Source organism: Hippoglossus hippoglossus, chromosome 20 (assembly GCF_009819705.1).
Source record: "Hippoglossus hippoglossus isolate fHipHip1 chromosome 20, fHipHip1.pri, whole genome shotgun sequence".
Classification (NCBI taxonomy): Eukaryota; Metazoa; Chordata; class Actinopteri; order Pleuronectiformes; family Pleuronectidae; genus Hippoglossus; species Hippoglossus hippoglossus.
In genome coordinates, this window is record NC_047170.1 from 8,512,951 (window position 1) to 8,535,333 (window position 22,383).

The window sequence follows — 22,383 nt, forward strand, 5'->3', positions numbered from 1 at the left end:
TGTTTATTAAACGTTTGGTGAAGCCGGACTCAGAAAGCAATGAGAATCAGTTGTAGTTACCATTGTCATGATTGTCCTTTTTATCGTGATCGCTAACGTCACTTATGTGGATGAGTCCCTGTAGCTGCTGCTATAGAATGTTCGTTGCCCAAAAGTTTTTTAATATAGAATGTGTATAGTACGTATCACAGGTCCAATTCAACACTACATGTCCTTGGGCCCTTTACAATATACACGCCAATAGTGATGCAAAAAGGTTGAATGGTTCTCGAGATATAGGCGAGCCACAGACAGACATAGATTTTCCTGGGCCACACTTTTTACAAAAGATTGCAATCGGGTCTCAGGCCCCTGGGGTTCGGATGGACACACTGACAGACACACCGACACAAACTCACACACAGGCAAGCAGGCACCGAGGCAACTGTGTCCACACACATCACACATCATGATCCTATCTTAATCTTGCCACACACACACGCACTTAGAAAACAAACAACTGCCCTGATGGTATCTTGCTGTGTGACTTGAGGAGCGTCGTTTGAGGGTCTCTCCTCTTAAATCCGCTGAATGCCTTGGGAATTCCTCCCTCCCTCTATCGCTCCTTTGCCCCCCTACTTCAGTCCTGCTTTCTGGCTGAATGAACACTTATCATTTGGCAGATAAATAGTGGTCCACGCCGGAGCTTGCTTTATCTTTAAGAGCCATGTTTACTCCCCGGGAATGCAATGCTTTTCACAGATGTTTTGTATACGGCATTTGCTGGATCTGACAGAGATGAGAGCACGGTGTCAGGGCGTCATTTTCTGCTGCGAAATACCTCAGTCTCACACAAACATACAGGTCGATTGCCCCATACTTAGCATATTTTCATGTTTGGCGTGGTTGAACTAGGAGGCAAAGTGAATCACCATTTTTCACAATGGCTTGATGGGAATAAAAGCAACCTGCACTTAGGGACACAGCGGCGAGCATGATGGCAGAGAAAACAAAATCAATCTTCAAATACCACAATCGATGACAGATACACATTTTGTTTAGATCACACAGAGTTAGTTTTCCAAAAGCACTGGGAGAAATCAAGAGAAATAAAGTATCAGTTAAACTGTTTATATATAGCGTGGTTATTGGAGAAAACTGCAGTAGACTTTGGAGACAGACACACACACGTACACACAGTCACCCACACTTTCTCACACTGTGGAGGATGTTGGAGAGCAATTATCAGTGGGGGATAATACAATAAAGGAAACCAGTTCCCAGGTATTACCAAGGGACCAAACATTTATTTCACTTTGTCCAGCGTGCTCATATGAGTGTAAACCCCCGTGAGTGGAAGGAATAGAACATAACTCCACACCACTCAAACTGCTGACATCGTGCAGTCATAATGCTGTGTTGTGCAATTCCTCAAACTTTTAACCCCATTTACTAAGCTTACTCTGAACTATTTCTGGGCTTGTATTTATTCACAGCTGTGTTAAAATAATGCTCAGCCTTCGTTTTGCACTACATCAAGATAACTCAGAAATGCCCTTCAACATGGTATTCTCTGGGAGCCTCAAATTTTCCAGCCACTTTATTTTTGCATGGCACTTTGCATTTCAAATAAAATCAAATGCCACTCAAACTATTGAGCAAAAAATAGAGTTTGATCTGAGTTTTCTTTGGATCTCTTTGGAGCTTTTGTAAGTGACACTTTTGTCTTTGCCGGGCATGGTGTCTTTCTCAGAAACACAGACTTACTGTTTTTAGAAACTCACTCTATCTGGCTATAAAGAGTTTGCAGAATAACTGTGTCGTTCTTCAAGGAAAACCAAACTGCTCTTTAGTCTTTTTCAAATGCTATTTGAGCCGAATGTTTCCCCATCACTTATAAAGTTGTACGAGGTTGCCATCTGCTTAACGTGCTGGCCTCATCTTCACTTGCTCGGATTTCCTATTTGCCTGTGATCAGTGACAATGACTATGTTTTGTCAAAAAGGGCTTTCAGTGAGTGATTTGCATGATTTCTGTCCCACTGTGTTGCTTAGCTTGTAGAGCTATCTGCCATTAAAAGACATCTCTTTGGTTGAAAACAGAACAAAGTGGCGTTTGACATTTAAATCTCTCTTTCACTCATGCTGTCAGTCTGTCTTTCTTTGTCTGTTCTGTGTCGCCATGGAAGTGAATGCATATCTGTACTTCTGGGTATGTTGGGAAGAGAGACTGTGATTTTATTAGACTACTTTCAGGCCATCTTCCATGTTTTCAGTGTGAAGTTGTGGAGGAATAAGTGTTATTGTCTGTCTCTCTGCAGAGAATTCGGGTGGAGAGATCCGGAGCTGCCAGAGGTGATCCAGATGTTACAGCACCAGTTCCCATCGGTGCAGTCCAATGCAGCAGCCTACCTACAACACCTCTGCTTCGGAGACAACAAGATCAAAGCTGAGGTTTGTGTGTATGTGTGTGTGCGTGTCTGTGTGTGTTTGGGGACACTGTTGTGGGTGTGCAGTGCACACGAGTGCAGTACACCAATGCACAACCGAGTGACAGGTACACAGAGAGGGCAGGTGTTAAGTCAAGGTCTGTCTGCCTGCTGAGAACTGCACGCCCATTTGTGCAAACTACATGTGACATGACGAGATATATCTGCCAACAGAGGACTGTAAAAAAAAAAACTTTATGGATGTTTTGACAGTCCACTGACACTGTGGGATTTCTCTGGGCGCTGCCGATGTCCAGTTTGATTATGACAGACGGGGCAATGTGTTTGGGAGAGAGAGAGCGACAGCAAGGCAAAAAGTGCTACACAATGAAACAGTGCAAAAAAGTTATTTAATGTTGTTACGTGAAGTGTACAAAAGAAAAATTATTAAACCGTGGTTGGATAAATTAGACTATGTCTGGCTGCCACACTAATATAAAACACCGGATATAGCCTCTGCATGATGAAGCTTGCAGTGATATACATCGATAAGCTTCGATATTTAGTTGTGTCTGACAAAAAAAGTTCAATTAGTCCTAAAGTCATGAGATTGTCTCTCAAAAGCAATTTTTTGACTAGACGACCCTTTGGAACTCTCTCATAAACCCTTCAAACAATGCTAATGTCAGTGGCATATGCAGATGCAGTCTTTCCCGAGCCCCCAGATATACACAGTCTTTTATTGCTGCTTACGCCCACACCCCAGTTTGTCACAAAGGGTAACCATGGCTTTCTCTACTGGAGCTCCCACAATGTGGAACTCTCTGCATAGTCTTTGGCGTCTTTCAAATCAGTTTTTGAGACTTTTCTCTTTGCTTTTGTAAATGTTTGACTCTTGTTTAAATTTTTGCTATTGATTTGATCATATTTATTTAATTGTTCTACTTCCTCTGTGCTCATGTTCCTCTTGTCTGGATTAATTGTCTGGTTTTATCTCTGTCTGGGAAACATTTGTACATGTACAATTTTTTTTTCTCAAATTTACACCCCCCTCCCCATATTTTATCCCTGAATTGATAACTTGTACATGCAGGTGAGGACATTGGCCAATTTTATTAAATCGGTTGATAGCTGCTATAGTGTTAAAGTATTCACATTCAGAAATAAATACAAGTACACACACCAGCATAATGTGCACGCAAATGCATATACAATCGTAAAAGCTCAATACACAACAAAAATTGTATTAACCGTCTTCTAATGCAACCAATTACACATGAAGACACAGCTAATTCTCTCTCACAATGACCCACTTAAGCACCCACACAAACACACACATACACAAAAACACAATCCCTCTTGCATACAAAAACATTATACTTCATTCCCCTCCCACTCCCTCATCCACGCAGCTCTGAAAGAACCCTCAGTGTTCGTGTCTTTTGTAACGGGTGTAATTACTGCATGAATGGACGTGTCCAACAATAGAGAAAATGGCGACTGTGTATTGACAGTAGATGCTTTGGCCTGCATTCATCAGTCTGTTTGATTGTCTTGCTCAGGGCCCCGTAAACACTATTTACACAAATTAGATTGGGAAGAGATATCAACCAGTCAAAACTTGACGCTTCACATCACATCAAATAAGACCAGGCTTCCGCACTGCCACATGTGCACGCAAAGGCAAAATTCAGCGTTATGATGCAATGAGACACACAGAAATGTGCCCTCAACCGGTTTTCTTAAATAGTTTTTGATGAAAAATAAACAAGACAGGCGATCACTGAGCCAGATACAGCATATTAGTTTGGAGCCTTTAGTTAGAATGAAGTAACATATTGTGAAATTCATATTGGGACTAATTAAGTTTTTCCCTTTGGAACAAAGCACTCACCTGCTTAAGTGTTATAATGTTACGGTTTTAATTGTTTTGATTTCAGCGAGACAGGTGAATGGAAAAGATTCACTTGAGAATGAGAACAATGCTTCTGCACATTTCCGTTTTTAATAAGTTTTTTCTTATTGTGATTGATCATCCTACAAGGTCATAACATAGGTGTGCGTATGTACTGTAGAGTCAACATTTTTCTTTATCGCTGTCAGTATTCATAAAATATCAATCAAAGCAAATTTAAGTAGGTCTGGCAGTGGATTTTGTTTGTTTTCCCTCAAAGTGTATGTAGTAAAAGTCCTGCTTGTTCAGTTACTATTACTTTTATTAAGTTTTTTAGTGGATGTTGCGACAGGTATTTTAGTTCAGTTACAAATGCTACAAAGCATAGTAAGATGGTAAACATACTACAATATTAAAAACATAACAGATAGACTTTGACACTTTATTTTAATTCATATGAATCTAATCTTATTCAAATTGACTGGACATCATAAGAAAGCCACACACCTGTAAATATACGGCCCCAAAATTTACACTGCATCCTCCATCCCTCATCTTCCACTTATCTGGGCTCAGGTCGCAGAGGTAGCCGACCAATCCCTATAGCCACACTTTCCAGCTCTTCCTGAGGGATCCCGAGGCGTTCTCAGGGATGTGTATGTAGCTGGGATATGTTGTGCCTGATGTGAGCTCTGTGTGCACCACGAGGTGTCCTTGTTGGGCCTGCCCCTTAAACCTCCAACGGAAGGCACCCAGGAGCATCGGTTCTACTCCGAGCTCCCCTGGATGTCTAAACTCACCCGAAGGCTGAGCCCAGCAACCAGATGGAGAAAATACTTGACTTTACTAAGATACCACTTATATTTTTAAGATATTGAATAATCTAATTTTCAAATGCGATATCTAAAGCAGTCCACTATGATTTACCATGATACCAGAGATACTGATAGATATACTCAAAGCTCTTTTTTTTTTCTCTAAAGGAAATGATAAATCAAATCTTAAAGTTGCTCATTGATTTCATAAAATTGCATAAAAACCGAGGCATAGACCGGGCGAAAAGAGAGAAAATTGCCTTCTGCCAGGGGCGGACTGAAACAATCATTTGAAAGCATTATTTGATTTCCTCACAGGCCGCTCTCACGCAAACATCATGCTGCTAATTTTGTCTGCTAATCCTGTTGCTGTCACTGGTACAAGACTAGTTATAAATGTGGCCTCTATGGTCGCCCAGGAAGAAAGTGATCCAGACTACAAACATTTGTGACTGACCAACAACTGTGAAAAATATGTAATATTACTTTTTTAAAACCGTTTTTATGTAATTACAGGAGAAAGTGGAGGCCTCATGTGGAGGCTATTGTGTTGTTTTAGCAGAAATCTAATGTAAGCAATGGTTATTTCAATTAGTTAATATAATATTAGGTGAAGGGCGATATTTCTCAAAAACAACGGTAAACAAAAGTGGCGTTGCTGCTTACTGGTTACAACTCATCATTTTCCAACCAACTCATACACAATGGATGACTCTTACCACTGATGGTCATTATCCAAAGCAAACAGAGTAGAAATATATTGCTGACACCAGCAGTGCCTCAGCATCAACACTGTCGACACACACATGCATGTGAGGTGCAGCAGAACAGTGAGGTAGAGCTGTCCTGCACAGATGAGGTAAGAGTTGCTCCTGATGCAAGAGGTCCATCAACTCATCCCTGTTATATCATCACCGGTCAGGTTGCTTGTCCATATCCAGCCAAAGGTTAATAAAAGAAAAGTTCATAAACTTTGAAGTAACAGATGAGCCGTGCTCTTTAGCAGCTGCGGCAGGGACTCACGACAATGGCATGTTCACAACAACGACATTGAAAACTGATTCTACAGTTCTGGGTTCTGTGTACGAAGTTGCTTCACCGAACTTTGAACAGGCGAACAGCTCTTTGTGCAGCAACGGCTTCAGGCTTCTTGACTGAGTCGTGCAGCCAGTCTGTCGTACAAACACAAAATCTCACCCACATCAATGTCAGACTCCAGTTCAGTCACATCAGTGATGCATTTCGGGTAGCTGGCTTGTCGATATCCATTTATCCAACAGACCAGTTAAAGGGAAATGTCCCGAGAGGAGAGGAAAGGAACACGCTCTCTGACTCTGTGTCAGTCCTCTCCCTTTCTTCCTCACTTCATTTATTACTAAAAGCTTCTTTCACTTCATTTTGGTACCAATTCATTTCACTCCTTTCGAATGCTTTTCTTTTTTCTTTTTGTCTCACCACAGATCTGCTTAATTATACAGCACAGAGTAAATACAAAGATCTTGTGGGTACTGGAGGCTGGATCATATTCTGTTGTGGTCATAATTTAAGTATATTCTCACTGTTCTCCAGACAGCCAATGAGATTAAGTCAATAGAATGAAAACTGTGGTTTTAAATTGTTAGAGCGTGAACTGTGCAAACTGCAATCTTGGAAAATCTGTTCAACATACATCGGCCTGAAAGATGAAGACACAGAACATTATAGCAAACACTGCACTAACATTGTATGGTCCTGTCTGTTTTTGCACTGTGCAATACCATATGCACAACGTTCCACTCTGATCAATGTGTGAAATGTTGCATTAGTCAAATCCCAGTGTCAGTTAGGTAAGTGCAAATGCTTTGTAGTTTATCAGTGTTATTAGAAATACTACAATTGACATCGGCCTGAGGCATTATGTTTGCAGGTTGCCCATTCGTGCTTCCCATTCCTGTGAACACAACATCTCAAGAACGCATTTAGGGAATTTCTTTAAATTTGATAAAAACATTTAGTTGAACTCAAGGATGACCTGATTAGAATTTTGAGGTTAAAGGTTAAGGTCACTGTTACCTTAAAAAACCTTTTTTGCCGTGTAAGTGCATTATCTTAAGCATGCCTCAAGAGAATCCTTTCAAATTTGGCACAATATTTACTTACACTCATGGATTAATTGATTAGATTTGGTTGGTCAAAGGTCACAGTGGCCTGACAAAACATGGTTTTGGCCTCTTGAAGAAGATATCTCATGTCTGTCTTTGGGGAGACTTTAACCACTTGGAATAAAAACAGCAACTGATTAGATTTCAGTGGTCAAAGAAGGTCACAGTGAGCCAATATGAATCTAGAAAGAAAATGTCTGTTGACTGAAACTGCACTGGTTGGCAGAGGCATACAACCACCATTGTAGTTTATTTTCTGAGACAAATATTCCTATTTATAGAAGACAAGTGCTCTTATCAATCATATCTTTTTAAGTTATAAGCAAAACAACTCGTGGTTTTTTTAGCCCTCAGTTAACTTAGAGAATGTTCCTGGTGCCTGATTAGTTTTCATCCGTTCTCATTCGTTCAGTGGATTAAATTAATTGATTGATCAAAGTGTGTGCGTATTTTGTAAATCAGCCTTTATGGAACATTTCCCATCACCCCTCATAAACTGGTGTCAAACAGCCAAATTACTCAAAATGGGTCCATCGGTAGTCATTTGTTGGGATCAAACTCCTCGGGACCACACACTCAACAACACATACACTTGTATTCTCACACATTAAGTACTTTCATGATCCCCTGCTGTGAACAGTAGTGGTTTGTGTTTTTCTCTGTTGCTCTTACTCTTCAAACAACAGATTAAAGCCCCTGGTGTATTTGTCATGGTGGTTTCTCACCAGCTGTGAGTGTTACAGTTGATAATTCTGTGAAATTAGCTGCGGTGCTGCCTCACAAAGCCATAGGTTAATGTCATGTGTGGCCCATTAAAGAATACACCAAAGGGAAACGTAGGCAGTAAACGCATTTTGCCAAACGTAAAATTCTGTAAAGATCTGTGAGCGCTAATCCGATTGATAGGTTAATTGCAAAAGGTTTTAAAAGCTGAAAGGTGTGACACAGCTTAGCTCGTTCTCCTCACTCACATTCAAGCAATTAACAGTCTTCAGTGTCTTGCTGATCACTGTCGACATTCCATATGTGGTGACTTTTATAAGCACTTGTTAGGCTTCACTTGGTACCTTCCAAGGAACGTGTCGCCCGGGCATCCCGCCGCCAGCCTTCACACCGACAGCCCCTGCGATTCCCACAATCCCAGCTGTCACCACTGCTAACTGTTACCACGGCAATGCTGTCGCTATGGGTTACCAATAGCCGTGACCGTCGCGGAACAGCGGGAGACAAAGACAAATCAATCTGCGCCTCTAATCTTCTTTACATGGAATAGAGGGATAGGCGCAGAGGTATTGGCAAGCCTTGTAGGTAGCTCAGAGGCAATACAAAGTAATAGCACCGTGGCTTTTATAGAATAACAGATTAACTGTGACATAAGCATAAAGAGGGATCGGCAAGGGTGAAGGGAAGAGGAAGGAGGTGAGGAGCACAGATGAGGTCTGGAGGGCATGAGAGGGACAGCAAATCAGGTTGAGCAAATTCTGTGGCCAGTGGTTGGTTTGACACTCATTGCATTCCATAATCTATTTTAATTGAATAGATAAGCAAGTGATTTTGCTTGATAAACTTACTGTGTCTTCAGACACCTTCATTACATCACTTTCTAAAAGTTTAATTTCCTCCTGTCTCTCTTTTTACCCTCATCCTCTCTTCACCTGCCTCACATCTGTATTTGAGAAATCAAACTTCACTCACACTCTTAGGGTCCTCATAAGGAAGTGTGTGTGTGTGTGTGTGTGTGTGTGTGTGTGTGTGTGTGTGTGTGTGTGTGTGTGTGTGTGTGTGTGTGTGTGTGTGTGTGTGTGTGTGTGTGTGTGTGTGTGTGTGTGTGTGTGTGTGTGTCCTCTACAGAGATAGCAAAAATTGTCACGCAAACAGTGCTTTAGGTCACTGAAACAGATTTTTACAAACTCCAGCTTCTCTGTACCAGTCTGTACATGTTAAATGATGGCATCACAGCTTACTTCACGCATGACCATGTGCCAGAAACAACAGCAACAGTTGCAGCTATATGCCAGTTTCTCTATGTTTGATTAGCAATGCGTTTGCAGTTTGCAGGTTTACAAGTTTGTCCGACTTGGACCACAGCATGTTATAGCGAGATTTTCTTTTTTTAAACAAAGGGAAAATATATACACAGTAGTATGGACAAGGCCTTAATGTCCCGTGTGTGGAGGAGAGGATAACCTACAGATAAATAAGAGGCTTTGAGGAAACTTGATTATGCAGTTAACTGTGAAAACCTTTTTTCAAGTTATCTGCCTGAGTGACTCTGCCTGTTGCAGCACTCCAGAGAGTAAATAAAAATGGAAGCATGAAAGACAGGTTTTCTCTGTAACACACACACACACACACACACACACACACACACACACACACACACACACACACACACACACACACACACACAATCACACTCGTTGCTCTATCCACATTCCCACTAGTGTCCTGGTGATCACAGCAGCTTGTTTCTGGTGATTAGTACTACACCCCTGTTGACTGGACTAAACACAGGCTGCTTTAAGCTCTTTGGCTCCCTGGGGCTGATGAAGATCCCTGCAGTGGAGAAGCAACCTGGGAGGGTTTAAAAAGCAATATGTGCAGCATCGTGAGGGGAACGCAGTTTGTCGCATGCTAAAGGGGAAATTAGAATCTGAATCACCAGAGTGCCCTCATTGGGATCCCTTAACATTCCTGACTGCCATGTTTTGTCATAAAATCTGAATATACTTAGAATTTCTGAGTTAATCATTTATTTGCTTGTCTTTTTTGTTTTTCTGTGCAAATGTATCAACACATATATAAAACACAGAGGTTGCGTGGTTTAGAGTTATTTTTATAACATTTAAACTAAAATAGCTGAGAGGTTAGAGCGAAACCTCAGCAATCACTTTGTTCCTTCAATTAATTATCCCGTGCCTGCTCTGTGTCAGCATTCTTACAGGTTTAAAACAAGCCAAAATGGAAACATCATTATGAAGGAAAGGGTAGAATGTCGCTGCAGACAAAAAAGACTGAAATAACCTTTTTGTCTGCTGAGATGGTGACACCTTTGACAGTCATATTGAATTTTCTGGGGAGTCATATCAGCCAGGGGGCTCCTCTCCGCTGTGTTTTAAGGTTTCAATACTTGCTGTCACTCGTCTGGTTAAAGTGGTAAAAAGGTGACAGAGAATGAAGTGTGGTCTTTTGTAGTTTAACCTGCAACGTAAAATTTCAAGCCTGATAATCATGCAGCTCCATTTCCAAGCATTTCATTTATACTTGACTTGGTGAACAGATCTGAAGTCTAGTTGGTATTTCACAGGTCTGGACACTGACTTGTGAGATGCCAACCTGTTTTTCCAGTCGTCCAGACTGGACAAACTTAACACCTTTGAGTTTTTATGTCATTTGAAGGTTACCACAGGTTATTGTTCATGTTTGGAAGGGGATGGTGAGATGAGGGGTATTCAGCTGCAACGTGCAACTTCACCACTAGATGTCACTAAATTCTACACACTGAACCTTTAAAACTGTCACTGAAATAATATTATATTAATAAATTATATTAATATAATATAGATTATATGGATTAGTTTTTAGTATGAAAATACTAAATATATAAAAGTCAAATTTTTCGTGGCAATGTGACGGTGAGGGATATTTTTTCTTTCAATTAGTTTATATTTATCTATTCATAAAGTTTCTTGTCATTTTATGCTAACAAGCGTTCCATCCTAAATATCCTGTATACACACTAACAAGCAGTTCTGCCTCCTGAAGCATGTAGCAGTATTTGGTTAGTACGGTAATTATGTGTAGAAGTATATGCATGCTCAGTAAACAACAAAGCAACAAAGCTAAAACAGCATATATACAGGAAAGATGGTATCGCAAGGTCAGACAGAAATATAAAAAATTCCATAACATAAGAGAGGAACAGAAACAGAAAAATAGGAAACATTGAGAAGCAGGTTAGAGACGGTGCAGTTGAATGACAGATAACAAACAGAGCTGGTGCTCCTTTCCTTCCCTCATCAGTGTAATTAAGTGTCATTTTGTGAAAGCACAGTCATTAGCTGTGTTGTAGTACGTTTAATTAGTACACATCTGGCTGGTAATCTGACTGGTAGGACACACACAATAGGACACACTATACACACAAAGGAACTACTTGCATTGACAAATAAACCTGCTGCTGACCACCAGTGTTTTTCTGACGGCAGACGTTAGTGTGCAGTCCAACTTTTGGAATCCATTGCAAATCCCTCACACGTTGTTTTGTTCATTCTTTTCCTCCTCAGATCCGTAGACAGGGAGGCATTCAGCTGCTGGTGGACCTCCTGGACCACAGGATGAGCGAGGTGCACCGCAGCGCCTGCGGAGCCCTGAGGAACCTGGTGTACGGCAAAGCCAACGACGAGAACAAAGTAGCTCTGAAGAACTGCGGGGGGATTCCTGCACTGGTCCGCCTGCTGAGGAAGACTGGAGACGTGGAGATCAGAGAGCTGGTCACAGGTAAACAATTTAAGACACACTCCCCTAAACTCCAGCATGACTACGTTCGAACAATAGATTAATTTTATGTGTTACATTAATGGATGACTGCGGGTGTGCCTTACACTTGGTGCAGGCGCAATCATCATCACAACAACAATCACAGTTTCACACAACATAGCTTGGTTTCATGCTCACGTCCCATGCCAGCTATCTGTACAATGCTAAAAAGAAATCAAATCCACAACCAGATGAACACACTCCAGGTTCACCAGCTGCCTCTGGCTCCTCTTTTGCATGTATTTGATTGGCCAGTGCCAGGGCTTGAGTGTTTGTTTGAACACAATTTGATGTGTAGGTTAGGTATAACAACTTTGTAACTACACACACACACACACACACATAATTATCACATGAGATGATATATTCTACTCGAGGCCCTTTGGTGTTGAAGAAAACACAAACACATGCAATGTGTCTTTTTCTAACTTACACAAACAAAGAGCTGCACATACACACACAGACCTCAAGCTTATAGTGTGTGTGTGTGTGTGTGTGTGTGTGTGTGTGTGTGTGTGTGTGTGTGTGTGTGTGTGTGTGGGAGAGAATATGCTAATAATCAGTGTCTCACACACACGCAGTAGACAGCTGAAAGTATTATAGAGGTATATAGATTTTTATGAAGTGCGTGATCTGTGATAAGTGGGGATCTGGATGGTAGCAGTTTAACAGATGTCCCAAAGAGCAGTTACATCAAGAACGTATGCAATTATTCCCAGAACATGAGGGCCAATCGTCTACTTCTCTGCTCCTCTTTTGGCTTCTCATTTCTCCCCGTTTCCTTCTGTCTCACATCAATGTTCTCATGCCAGCTTCTCTCCTCCTCACACCATTCTTCTCTCTCCTTCATCCATTTACTGTACATTTTATGCGGTTCAGTGTCTTGCGTCACACTGTGCTGCTGTATCTACACATGGATCACCATTGTTTCTCTTTCTTTGCTCATATATAAGCACTGTTTTGTTGCACCAAGGTACTCTTGAGAAAAGAGAGATATGTACAAGCTCATACAAGAGGATTTGACACCTACGACCACAAACTGCAAAGCGCACTCATTCACCAATACATGTACAGACATAAGTTGTTTTCAGACATGAACTCTGGAAATTGTCGGCACATTGGTGTCCGAAGTTTGGCAACAACAGAAACAGAAAAAATTAAATCCGAACAAAGGGTGGCGCTGCATGCAGGAGAAAGGACGTAACAGAACATCGACACTTACATCCGCCCATATCACCAAAAGCATTAGAATCTTGTTGTCTTTCTACCTTGCACCTTTTTTTCATCTTGAGATATTTGGGGGGGGGGTTTTGTTGTCTTTATCAGGTAATATTATGTTAGAAATATATTCATCGCGCCCACTTGCTCGCAGTGAATCCTCCGCATAATCTTTTACTGTGTCTCATGAGCTTTCTCTGACATTATCCAGAGTTTTTACTTGGGGGCTGGCAAGAGAAACTCTGGAAAGTATCTGCAGCAACAGACTTGGACATTTGCCTTCTCACTTACAGTCTGTTGGGATAATTTTATGAGAATATCAGGAGTTCGGTGCATGCCTGAAAGCAACTAGAAACATGAATCCACGCACGTATGCAAGTAAATAGATAAAGTTGGAAGAGCCACCTCACGCACAGTGACCTCTGTCCCCATTGTTCCTCAGCAAACACATGTCCGTGTTCTCTAAGTGCATCCCTGTAGGTCACCCATTCTTGGAGGTGAAGGGAACCTGGGGATCACAATAATGACAGCCAGAAAGTCAGTCAGGAGTTTTATTCCTCTCTTTATAGACCCCTGGAAAACTAATAAAATCAAGAATGGAAGAAGAGTAATATTTTCTAGACTTTTTCACTGTTATTGACGCCACAATAACTGTCGGAAATACAGCTTGAAAAAGGGATAGACAATAAGAGACACGTGGGTGGAGGGAGAAGGAAGGACTGTTGAGCAGAAACGGGAAAGATGGATGGAAGCAAGCTGTTACTTTCCTGCGAAAAGCTTTTGATATCGCAGATAATGAAATACAATAGGAAGATAGGAAGTGCATGGGGAAAGGAGGTGAGAATGAACAGCAAACAAGAGAATGTGTGTAATTAGTGGGAACGGTGGGAGGGAGAATAATAAGGAAGGATGAAGAGAAAGTGGATGTTATTTTACCAAATCATTCCTGCACCGCGCTCAGTGTACAGACTCCTGCCGACACAGAGGAAATCAACATTCACAGAAAGATTTTTTGTCGTCGAAGCTGCACGTCAGCGATGACATTCACCACAGTCACTGCGCGCCTATAGGGACAGCCTGGCACCTTCAAGTATATCACTACAGTACTGGAGAGACTAAAAGATTAAAAGCCTGGAGATGGAGTGCGTGTGTTTGTTCAGTGAGCAGATTAACAAATGAATTAAATGCACTGCAAGTCAAAATTTTTTGGTCGTACTTTTGTTCGGTTTAGTCATCTCTACAAAAAGCACACACACTCTCTCCTTCTTCCTTCCCTCTTCCTGTCTGTGCTCTTCTCTGTCTGGCTCTCCCCTGCTGCTGGCGGAGTGAATCAGTGTTACGCATGACTGTGCCCTGTTGTCTGTTTACCCTGGTCCTTAGCATCCAACTCTACATTTCAATTGCTTTCATGTCAGTACAATGGAATTCTGAAGTCTATCCTCATTTGCCTTGTGGCAAACGAATTACAACACTGCTGGTGTTGGATACCGCTTGAAACTGTTGCATAAATATGAGGCAGTTCAATTAGGCATGTGCTAACTATGGCTTTTGTCACAAATGAAATAGAAGAGAGAAGACGTACAGTGAGCGAACTTAAGTGTCTAAGGGGGTCTGAGCGGCCGTGGGCTATGTGGCCCACAAAGGAGACAGAGTCTTCGCTGGCTGGGTAGACCGCAAAGGCTGAACTGAAATAAGATGATCTGGAGGATTTCCATCATTGTCCCGCTCTTAGTGCCTTTGCCTAGCCACAGAGCTGTAGATGGATACGATGTCAACGTTTTAATTCCCCTTGTTTTGTTTTTAACATGTGTATCATTAGTTAATCGGTTGAGTTGCCAAACGAACAAAACTCTTTGAAAAGCCTTTTATTCTATGACACATTTGTTGGCTGCATTTGGAGGACCCTTCCAAATGGGACAGTCTACGCTGTGACGCGATCAGTCTTCAAATGTAGCCTATGAAGGATGCAACCCCTGAATTTAGACACAGCTATAGTGTTTCATCCTGCATTGGCCATTACAAACAGTAAATCAACCAACTGTGCTTTAATTAAAGCACAGTTTTAATTCAGTTTTATTACCTCCGACAAGGAAGTTGTGTTATCAGACATGTCTGTTTGTTAGTTTGTTTGTTAGCAAGATTAAATAAAAACAAAAGGACAAATTACCATGAAACTCGGCAGGAAGATGCCATGAAGACCCTTTTAAATTTTGGTGCAGATCTGGATCAGAAGGCATTTCCAGGAATGTTTTTCATTTTCTTTAACATTGTGGGCATTTTCCAACACTCATTATTTTCCCAGGCAATGATTTACGGATCTTGATGAAAGAATCAGGCACGTGTCGGGGACTGATATCTTTGAATTAATGAATCTGGTGCAGCGTGAGTAAACTTAAGGGGACTGTTGGATCTTGGAGTAGGTATGTGCTCTATTGAATGCCTTTCTAGTTTCTATTGTTTTGGCATGGGCACCAAGATTTAAAAAATGAAGTTTTGCAATAAACCACTACACACTGTGTATATGTTATTGTTGTGTAGCTGCAAAACAGACACAAGACAGAATATAGACAAGTCCCCAAATTTTGATCATTAATCATCACAAGCTCATACTGGCCACAAGTGTAATCGCACCAAGCTTGCAACAAAATGGATGAAATGTTAAGAGAGACAAATACAGATTTGAACTAGAAATAAAAAAATATAGTGGCTTCAAAAGTCAAAGCAAGAGGTAACTTTCTCCCTCCTTCTAAAGTTATTGGAGTTAACCTGTTAATGTGTAGCTTCTGTGAATTCCTTCTTCAGAGCACTTCTGCAAACACCATCAACAGTGTCTTTAAAAAGAGCTAACAAGTGCTTAAGGAATTGACTCCATTGCTCTGCCAAATAGCATTCTTCTCAGAGCTTGACCTTCATTACTAATTGGTGGCTAAATGATTTGAAAGCAAGCAAGTAGCAGTTGGTAACCACCAGAGATCATCAGGGGCAGTGCTGCATGCACAAATGACATGAAGAGAAACAATCCTCAGCTGCTTGACATAACCAAAAGTGGCTGTGCTGGAGTCATAATAAATCACCCTCCTCATTATTACCCCTTTGTTGTCAGCTTAAAGTAGTTTAGTATTCTTTGCGATTAAAAATCTGTTTACACCTGGCAATGTATGTTTCTTTTGGTGACCGGGAAAAACATTCTATGTAACAATTTATCTCTGTGTCAGTAAATTTAGACAAGCTTTATTGGCTTCCTGGGTCTCGGAGTTAGTTAGATAGGGAGAAGTCAAAGCCCGCGGGCCTGTCAGTCAAAGTCCAGTCGATGCAGAGGCTTCAGGTGTCAATAGAAGATGCTATCCTCACTCATAGGCTCACCTTGAGGCAGTGGACCATGGCAAACTGACTGCTGATGCTGCCGTCTCTAAACTGAGAACTGCTGAGGAAAGTCATGTGTTGAAAATATGGATGAAGTTGTTATGCTCTGCTGGTCTTTAACTTTTTGGAAACTTGTGGCTAATGTCTGTGGCTGGAACACTGTCTGATATATGCAATTTTGGTTTGGTTGATTTGGTTTACGTTAGCTTGCGCAGCAGTGTTCAGACCTGGTGTAGCCTCCGTCCTGAGTGACTAATACATGTGTGAACACACCCAAATGCGCTCTGGACAGGGAAGCTGGAAGTCAGTCCCAATGTTGTTGTGTTAAATACAGTGCATACTGTAAGATTTTTTGATTTTTTCGTCTCAATTTGAATGGCCAAAAGCATTTTACACCAGCCTTAGATCATTTTACACATATAAGACAAAATGTTATTTCTACTTCAGAAATAGCCTCTAAATTTATTTTGTCACATTAGTAACAATGCCTTGCACTTACAGCCCCCTTGCCCATAGCCCCCTGAGCACCCCTACGTCCTGGAATCCGATCACTCAGACAATTTGTGAATGTGGTCTGACATAATGACTGATACTTTTCTTAAATTAAAAGTAAAATCTTTCTCCATTACTGTGCTCATTCAACCATTTAGCCCCTCCTGAATCCATACATACATCTGTACACTCAAACCGGGTAAAGCAACATTCTTTGTTCTTCATGAACACATTTTTATTTGCATATAGAGCAGGGAAGTGAGATCCGATCACAGGAGACACCGTCTTCACGCCAACCACTTGTAATAAGATCTCTTGGGATGGATGTTAATACTAGGTCTGAACAGGGCCTTGATTAAAGCATATACGGATTACGAAGATAAATCAGAAGTATTTGTGTACTGGTGTGGCGGATATATTTCTGCCTCAGCAAGCCCCCGTTTTTTTTTTGGTTGTTGGAATTGGATCGAGAGTCAAACAATAGTGCTGACATCTTTTACTTGACAGTATTTTCCAAAGCCATTTTAATTTAAATCAAAGTTCATAACATTCTCTCACAACATCTCAGTCATCACAGTGAATCCAGCTGGCAAACAAGAGACTGCACCTTTGCCAGGATGGTTTTTATTTCTGCTGCTTCCATGTTATAACATTTTTTGTGTCCCGCAGTAATTTCACTGCAGCATTTTCTCTGTGGGCAGCCCTGGTGGGAATGAAGCCCCCAGCACAGGCAGTGACACTTTACCCTCAATACATGACTTTACCTGCTGCTGAGAAATGTTTTCCACAAAACCGCCGCAGGAGTAAAAGTTGTCTGAACCCAGGGTCAATTCAGAAATTGTTAACCCGCAGTCTCCTACAATATCGTCCGAAATCAGTGTTTCTTTTTGTGATTTCTCTTTCACAGACTTTCGTAGACAAGCACACATGGCTGTGTAATTTGTCATCTTTGGCTTTACTCATCACCAGGTTTTGACCCCGCGGCTTTACTAATTTAAATTGCTCCACACAGATGAAAGCTGTTTAATAAAACATCACCACTTGAGGCCTAACAGGCCTCACTCTCCCCTTACAAGTCATATAGTCTCATTTATTCATGAATTCATGCAATCATCTCCTCAATTCTCCAAACCACACAGCTCCTAGGAAACTGTCTGTCAAGCGTCTGAGGGGAACTAGTCCGAGGAGAAAGAGAGAGAGACAGAGATGGAAAAAAATGGACACACACACACACACACACACACACACACACACACACACACACACACACGCACACACACACACACAGAGGCTTGAGTATGATGTCATTGTCTGGTGGTCACCTGATTTTATACCCATAAGGACGCTGGACTTACCGAAGCATTACAGATCTATGTTTCTAGAGCAGGTGGGTGTGTGTGAACAAGTGAAAGCCACAATATCTTCACCACAGAAAAACAAAAAACGAGGAGTGTATTGTTTGTTCTTCCTTCTGCTCTGTCTTTGTCTCTATCTCTGGCTGCGAAGAACTCTCACACATCCTCAGTTTGTCTTGTCTGTGCACACGTTGTTTTCACAGACAGATTGTTGTCACCTCATCAGAGACGGCACTGTTTTAACATGATGGCAATCACACACTGACAACGCTCGCCACTGGAGAAGCAGACCAACACAGGGAGAAATGGAGAGAAAGAAAGAGATGCTTAAATGCACTTAGGTTCATGAGTGAAGTGTTTCTTTTCCAGTGAGTTTGTCTGTGTTTTGTTTGTCGATGTTTGAGCCTTTACCTTGAAACGAGCCCATGAGAGGAGAGAGAGGGAAACGAGAAAGTCAGGAGTTATAGAAGAAGATGTTGATTAGTGAAAGTAAATACAAATGTTGCCCCCCCCCCCCCCACACACACACACACACACACACACACACACATACACATACACACACACACACACACACACACACACACACACACACACACACACACACACACAGCCTGAGTGTGAGCACTTGATTGCTGCCAAACAGCGTCCAAGGTCATTGCCTTATTATCACCCTCCTATTCTTGTCCTCTTATGCACACGCACACACACACTGTCCTCTTTCACTCTTTCTCCTTTCAACATTTCTCACACATTTTCTTCACTTACATTCCTCTGCCTCCTTGACTCCATTTAATATCCTTTCACTCCGAATGCATCTTTTACATTTTTTTCCCTGCAATTTAATTTATTTTGTTGTTTCAGTATAAGATTTTCCCTTGAATAAAGTAGTATCCTGGATGTATGGCTTTTTAGAAATCGATTTAAAAACAACTTTAATTAGGCGCTAACCTTTCTGCTAAATGCTTTTTCTTTTGTCTGTCAATGTCTTACATTTCTCGTCTTGTTTCATAACCTTTTCTTTTCCTCCTACTCTAACTTCTGCAGTTTTTTTTATGTCATTCTCCTTCACTGCCTTGGCCTGGTTTCCCTCCCTCATTCTTTTGTCTGTCACTTTTGGATTGTCAGTATGACTGACATGATAACGCATCAAGACCGGCGTTGCTGTTGGTGACGCAAAACTGGCTGCCATTCAACGCCCTGTGCCTCCACGGCAGTTTGCATACACCACGTCAGAAGAAGTAAAGATTGTGAGGCTTAATCGTATCCATTATTAGTGACACAGCTTGCCACAGCCCCTTCCTCACTCTCCATCTTTTTAATACAATACGTATTGTAGTCATTTACTCTGCAGATTTACCTACAGAGCAGCCGCACAGAGGTTTCAGGAACTCAATGTCTTGCTCAGCTTGAATACTGCTGTCATTTCAGATGACAGTATATTTAATCACCGGTGTGCACCTCCCCGACGCCCTTATTTTTCATTTTGCAGTCACATCTAACAAGTCCTGAGCAGAAATTGGAATGTGCATAATGCATTGTGTAATGAATGTGACATATTTCAGCAGGCTGACAGCCCCTGTGAACACAGTCCATTGCGTACGCAGCATAGTGTGTCCTCAGTCGTGCCCGTATTTTATTTGTGTGGTAACATCTGTCATCTGGGACCTGAGACATCTGGAGTCTGACACCAAATATGAGAGAGATGGTGACCTTCCACACTAAAGCTTATTATAGTTTGTCATATTAAAACATGTTGCTCCTCTGTTGTCTCAATATGTTCCTGTCTTCCTAAGCTATCACTCAGCTGCTGCAGCTCTCTTCCCCTCTGATTAGTTTTCTATTTTTGTTACTCGCATCTCTGCCGTCCTCCATTTCACACATATGTTGAGACTATCTCCGTTATTGTGTGTCTTGCTCTGTCAGTAGGGATGACCCGAACAAGCAGCAGGGACTAGTTAACATATTTGTGTGTGTGTGTGTGTGTGTGTGTACCCATGCAGTATGTGATAGCATGTGTACAGTATGTGTGCTGTTGCAGGTCATTGAATGTCCTTGTATTGACACAAACTTGCAAGTTTTTCTGCCAACTCATGTGTGTCTGCATACAGCTGTGTACTTCTACTTTGCGGATACTTGTGTGTATACTGTGTGTGTGTGTGTGTGTGTGGGTGTGTGTGTGACAGTTTTTGCTTTTCTCCTGGACCAGCAAACTTATTCATTTCCTTAGACATCACTAATATCTTGTAGACTTTAGAGCCAGAGCAAGTTTCTTTCTTAAAAGTGATTTTAAAAATTTAGATTTAACGTTTTCAATTATTCATTTTTTAATTTCTACCTTTTTCAAAAGAAAATCAGAAAAAACTAAAGGCAATGGTCTTTAATTAAAGCTTTTCTGCAAAGTTCAGCAACCTGAGCAGCAGTCTGAGTTTCATTAGTTCTTAAAGGGTTCTCATGTTCTCAGAAAGACTCCTCCCTTAGTTTTTAGGGTACGGGTGCATCATTCCAGTTGCAATGTTTTACCCAGGATTAGGTGTGTATTTGCCAGTAAATGGTTGTTTGTCTCTATATGTTGTGATTCACTGGCGACCTGTCCTTCCAGGATAAGCGTTATAGATAATATATAGATGGAAATTCTCTCATTCATGTATAGCTCTGAAATAAGTCATTTACACTGTAGTACCCATTATCATTAGTGTAGCTACCAGGATCTTCATAATGCAATTAGCAGAAATACAATAAAATTTGATATCATCACATAATGATGTGGTTTTCTCTTCAGTATTCTTTTAAAATAATGCGAAATCAAAACCACTTTCCTGATGTTTGTTTTTGCAGGTGTTCTATGGAACCTCTCGTCATGTGATGCTCTGAAGATGCCAATCATTCAGGACGCCCTGGCAGTTCTGACCAACAGTGTCATCATACCGCACTCTAGCTGGGACTCCTCCCCCAATCACCATGATGACCGCAAGCTCCACCTCCACACCTCGCAGGTGCTGCGCAACGCTACCGGCTGCCTCAGGTAAAAGCAGCACTCACGCATACATGAGCCCACTGTGATGGGAAATCATGTCAAGGTGAACATGTACTGTGTTTTTCTCCTCCTCGCTCTGTCTCTCTTCACTCATCGTTTCCTCACGCATCAGAACTACAGTATATACAGTAAATCAAATTATCATGTCTCTGATCAAATGAAAAGAACCCGATAGGCAGGTGCAGCAGAAAGGAAGCTACAGATTTAATTCAAACACCCGGTGACCACGGCAAGTTTCCAAAATCGAACCACAACCAATCACCTGTCATGTGTCTTGACCAACAGTTGCATGCTGAGTCTGGCTAACAGCTAAAATACTGACAGTGCACACTTCATCTTTGACTCGTGTGTTTTTCCATTTGACAGTGAGTCAGGTGAGCACCACCTTTCTGCGGTTTTTGATGATCCCTGTTGAGACTGCAGAGCTTCAGTGTTTGAACACGAGGAGCGCAGTCAAACAGAGCCTGAGTGACTGGTTCTATTTTGCAATCGAGAATAAACAAGCGGAGAAGTTGGATCTAGAGCAAATTGTGGAGCACAGAGTTACGTTCAGACAAGTCAACAAACAGTGCTGTAGGAACGTGCCTTAAAACGCAGTCTTTTATTGTTTTGTTTTTACACTTTTGCTCCCTTTTAATTATAAACAGTTTAGTTATTGTTTATATATTGTTATTGCTTTCTTATATACGACTAATGTACAGCTTTAAGCCTTTTGTATGATACGTCAACATATATCATAATATCAACTGTTTTTGGCCGGGCTGGCAATAGTGTTTGCATCAAGGAGTCTTTCTGGGAGTCTGTCTGTAATTGTATAAAAAAAGTTGCTGACTATGGACGATGGGCATCTGCTTCAGCGTCCATGGATGTGTAATTACCAATTATCAATGTTCATAGGTATGAACAGGTGGCAAAATACCTGACTGGAATTTATTGGTCTTCAATGCGGTTCTCACCTGGAACAGCATGTATTGAAAAACCAACGCATATCTGCCTGGTAGCCTAAAGATGTTCTTCAGTTCATATAATAGATATCATTATTATCAGCATATATAATTTTTTAACCTCTCCCCCTTCCTCTCAGTACTTTTCTACTGACTTTATTTGTACTTTTATTTGAGC

The 22,383-nt window shown here is 41.3% G+C and overlaps 1 protein-coding gene across 4 annotated transcripts in view; it reads left to right on the top strand.

Moving 5' to 3' along the window:
- Nucleotides 1–22,383, top strand: part of ctnnd2a (catenin (cadherin-associated protein), delta 2a) — a 240,811-nt gene that overhangs the window by 162,065 nt on the left and 56,363 nt on the right. For all 4 annotated transcript variants that reach the window (XM_034571625.1, XM_034571624.1, XM_034571622.1 and 1 more), the window contains 3 exons: nucleotides 2,300–2,432; nucleotides 11,544–11,757; nucleotides 21,063–21,249. In XM_034571625.1, the coding sequence (XP_034427516.1) occupies nucleotides 2,300–2,432; nucleotides 11,544–11,757; nucleotides 21,063–21,249 (534 nt within the window). The remainder of the gene's footprint in view (nucleotides 1–2,299; nucleotides 2,433–11,543; nucleotides 11,758–21,062; nucleotides 21,250–22,383) is intronic.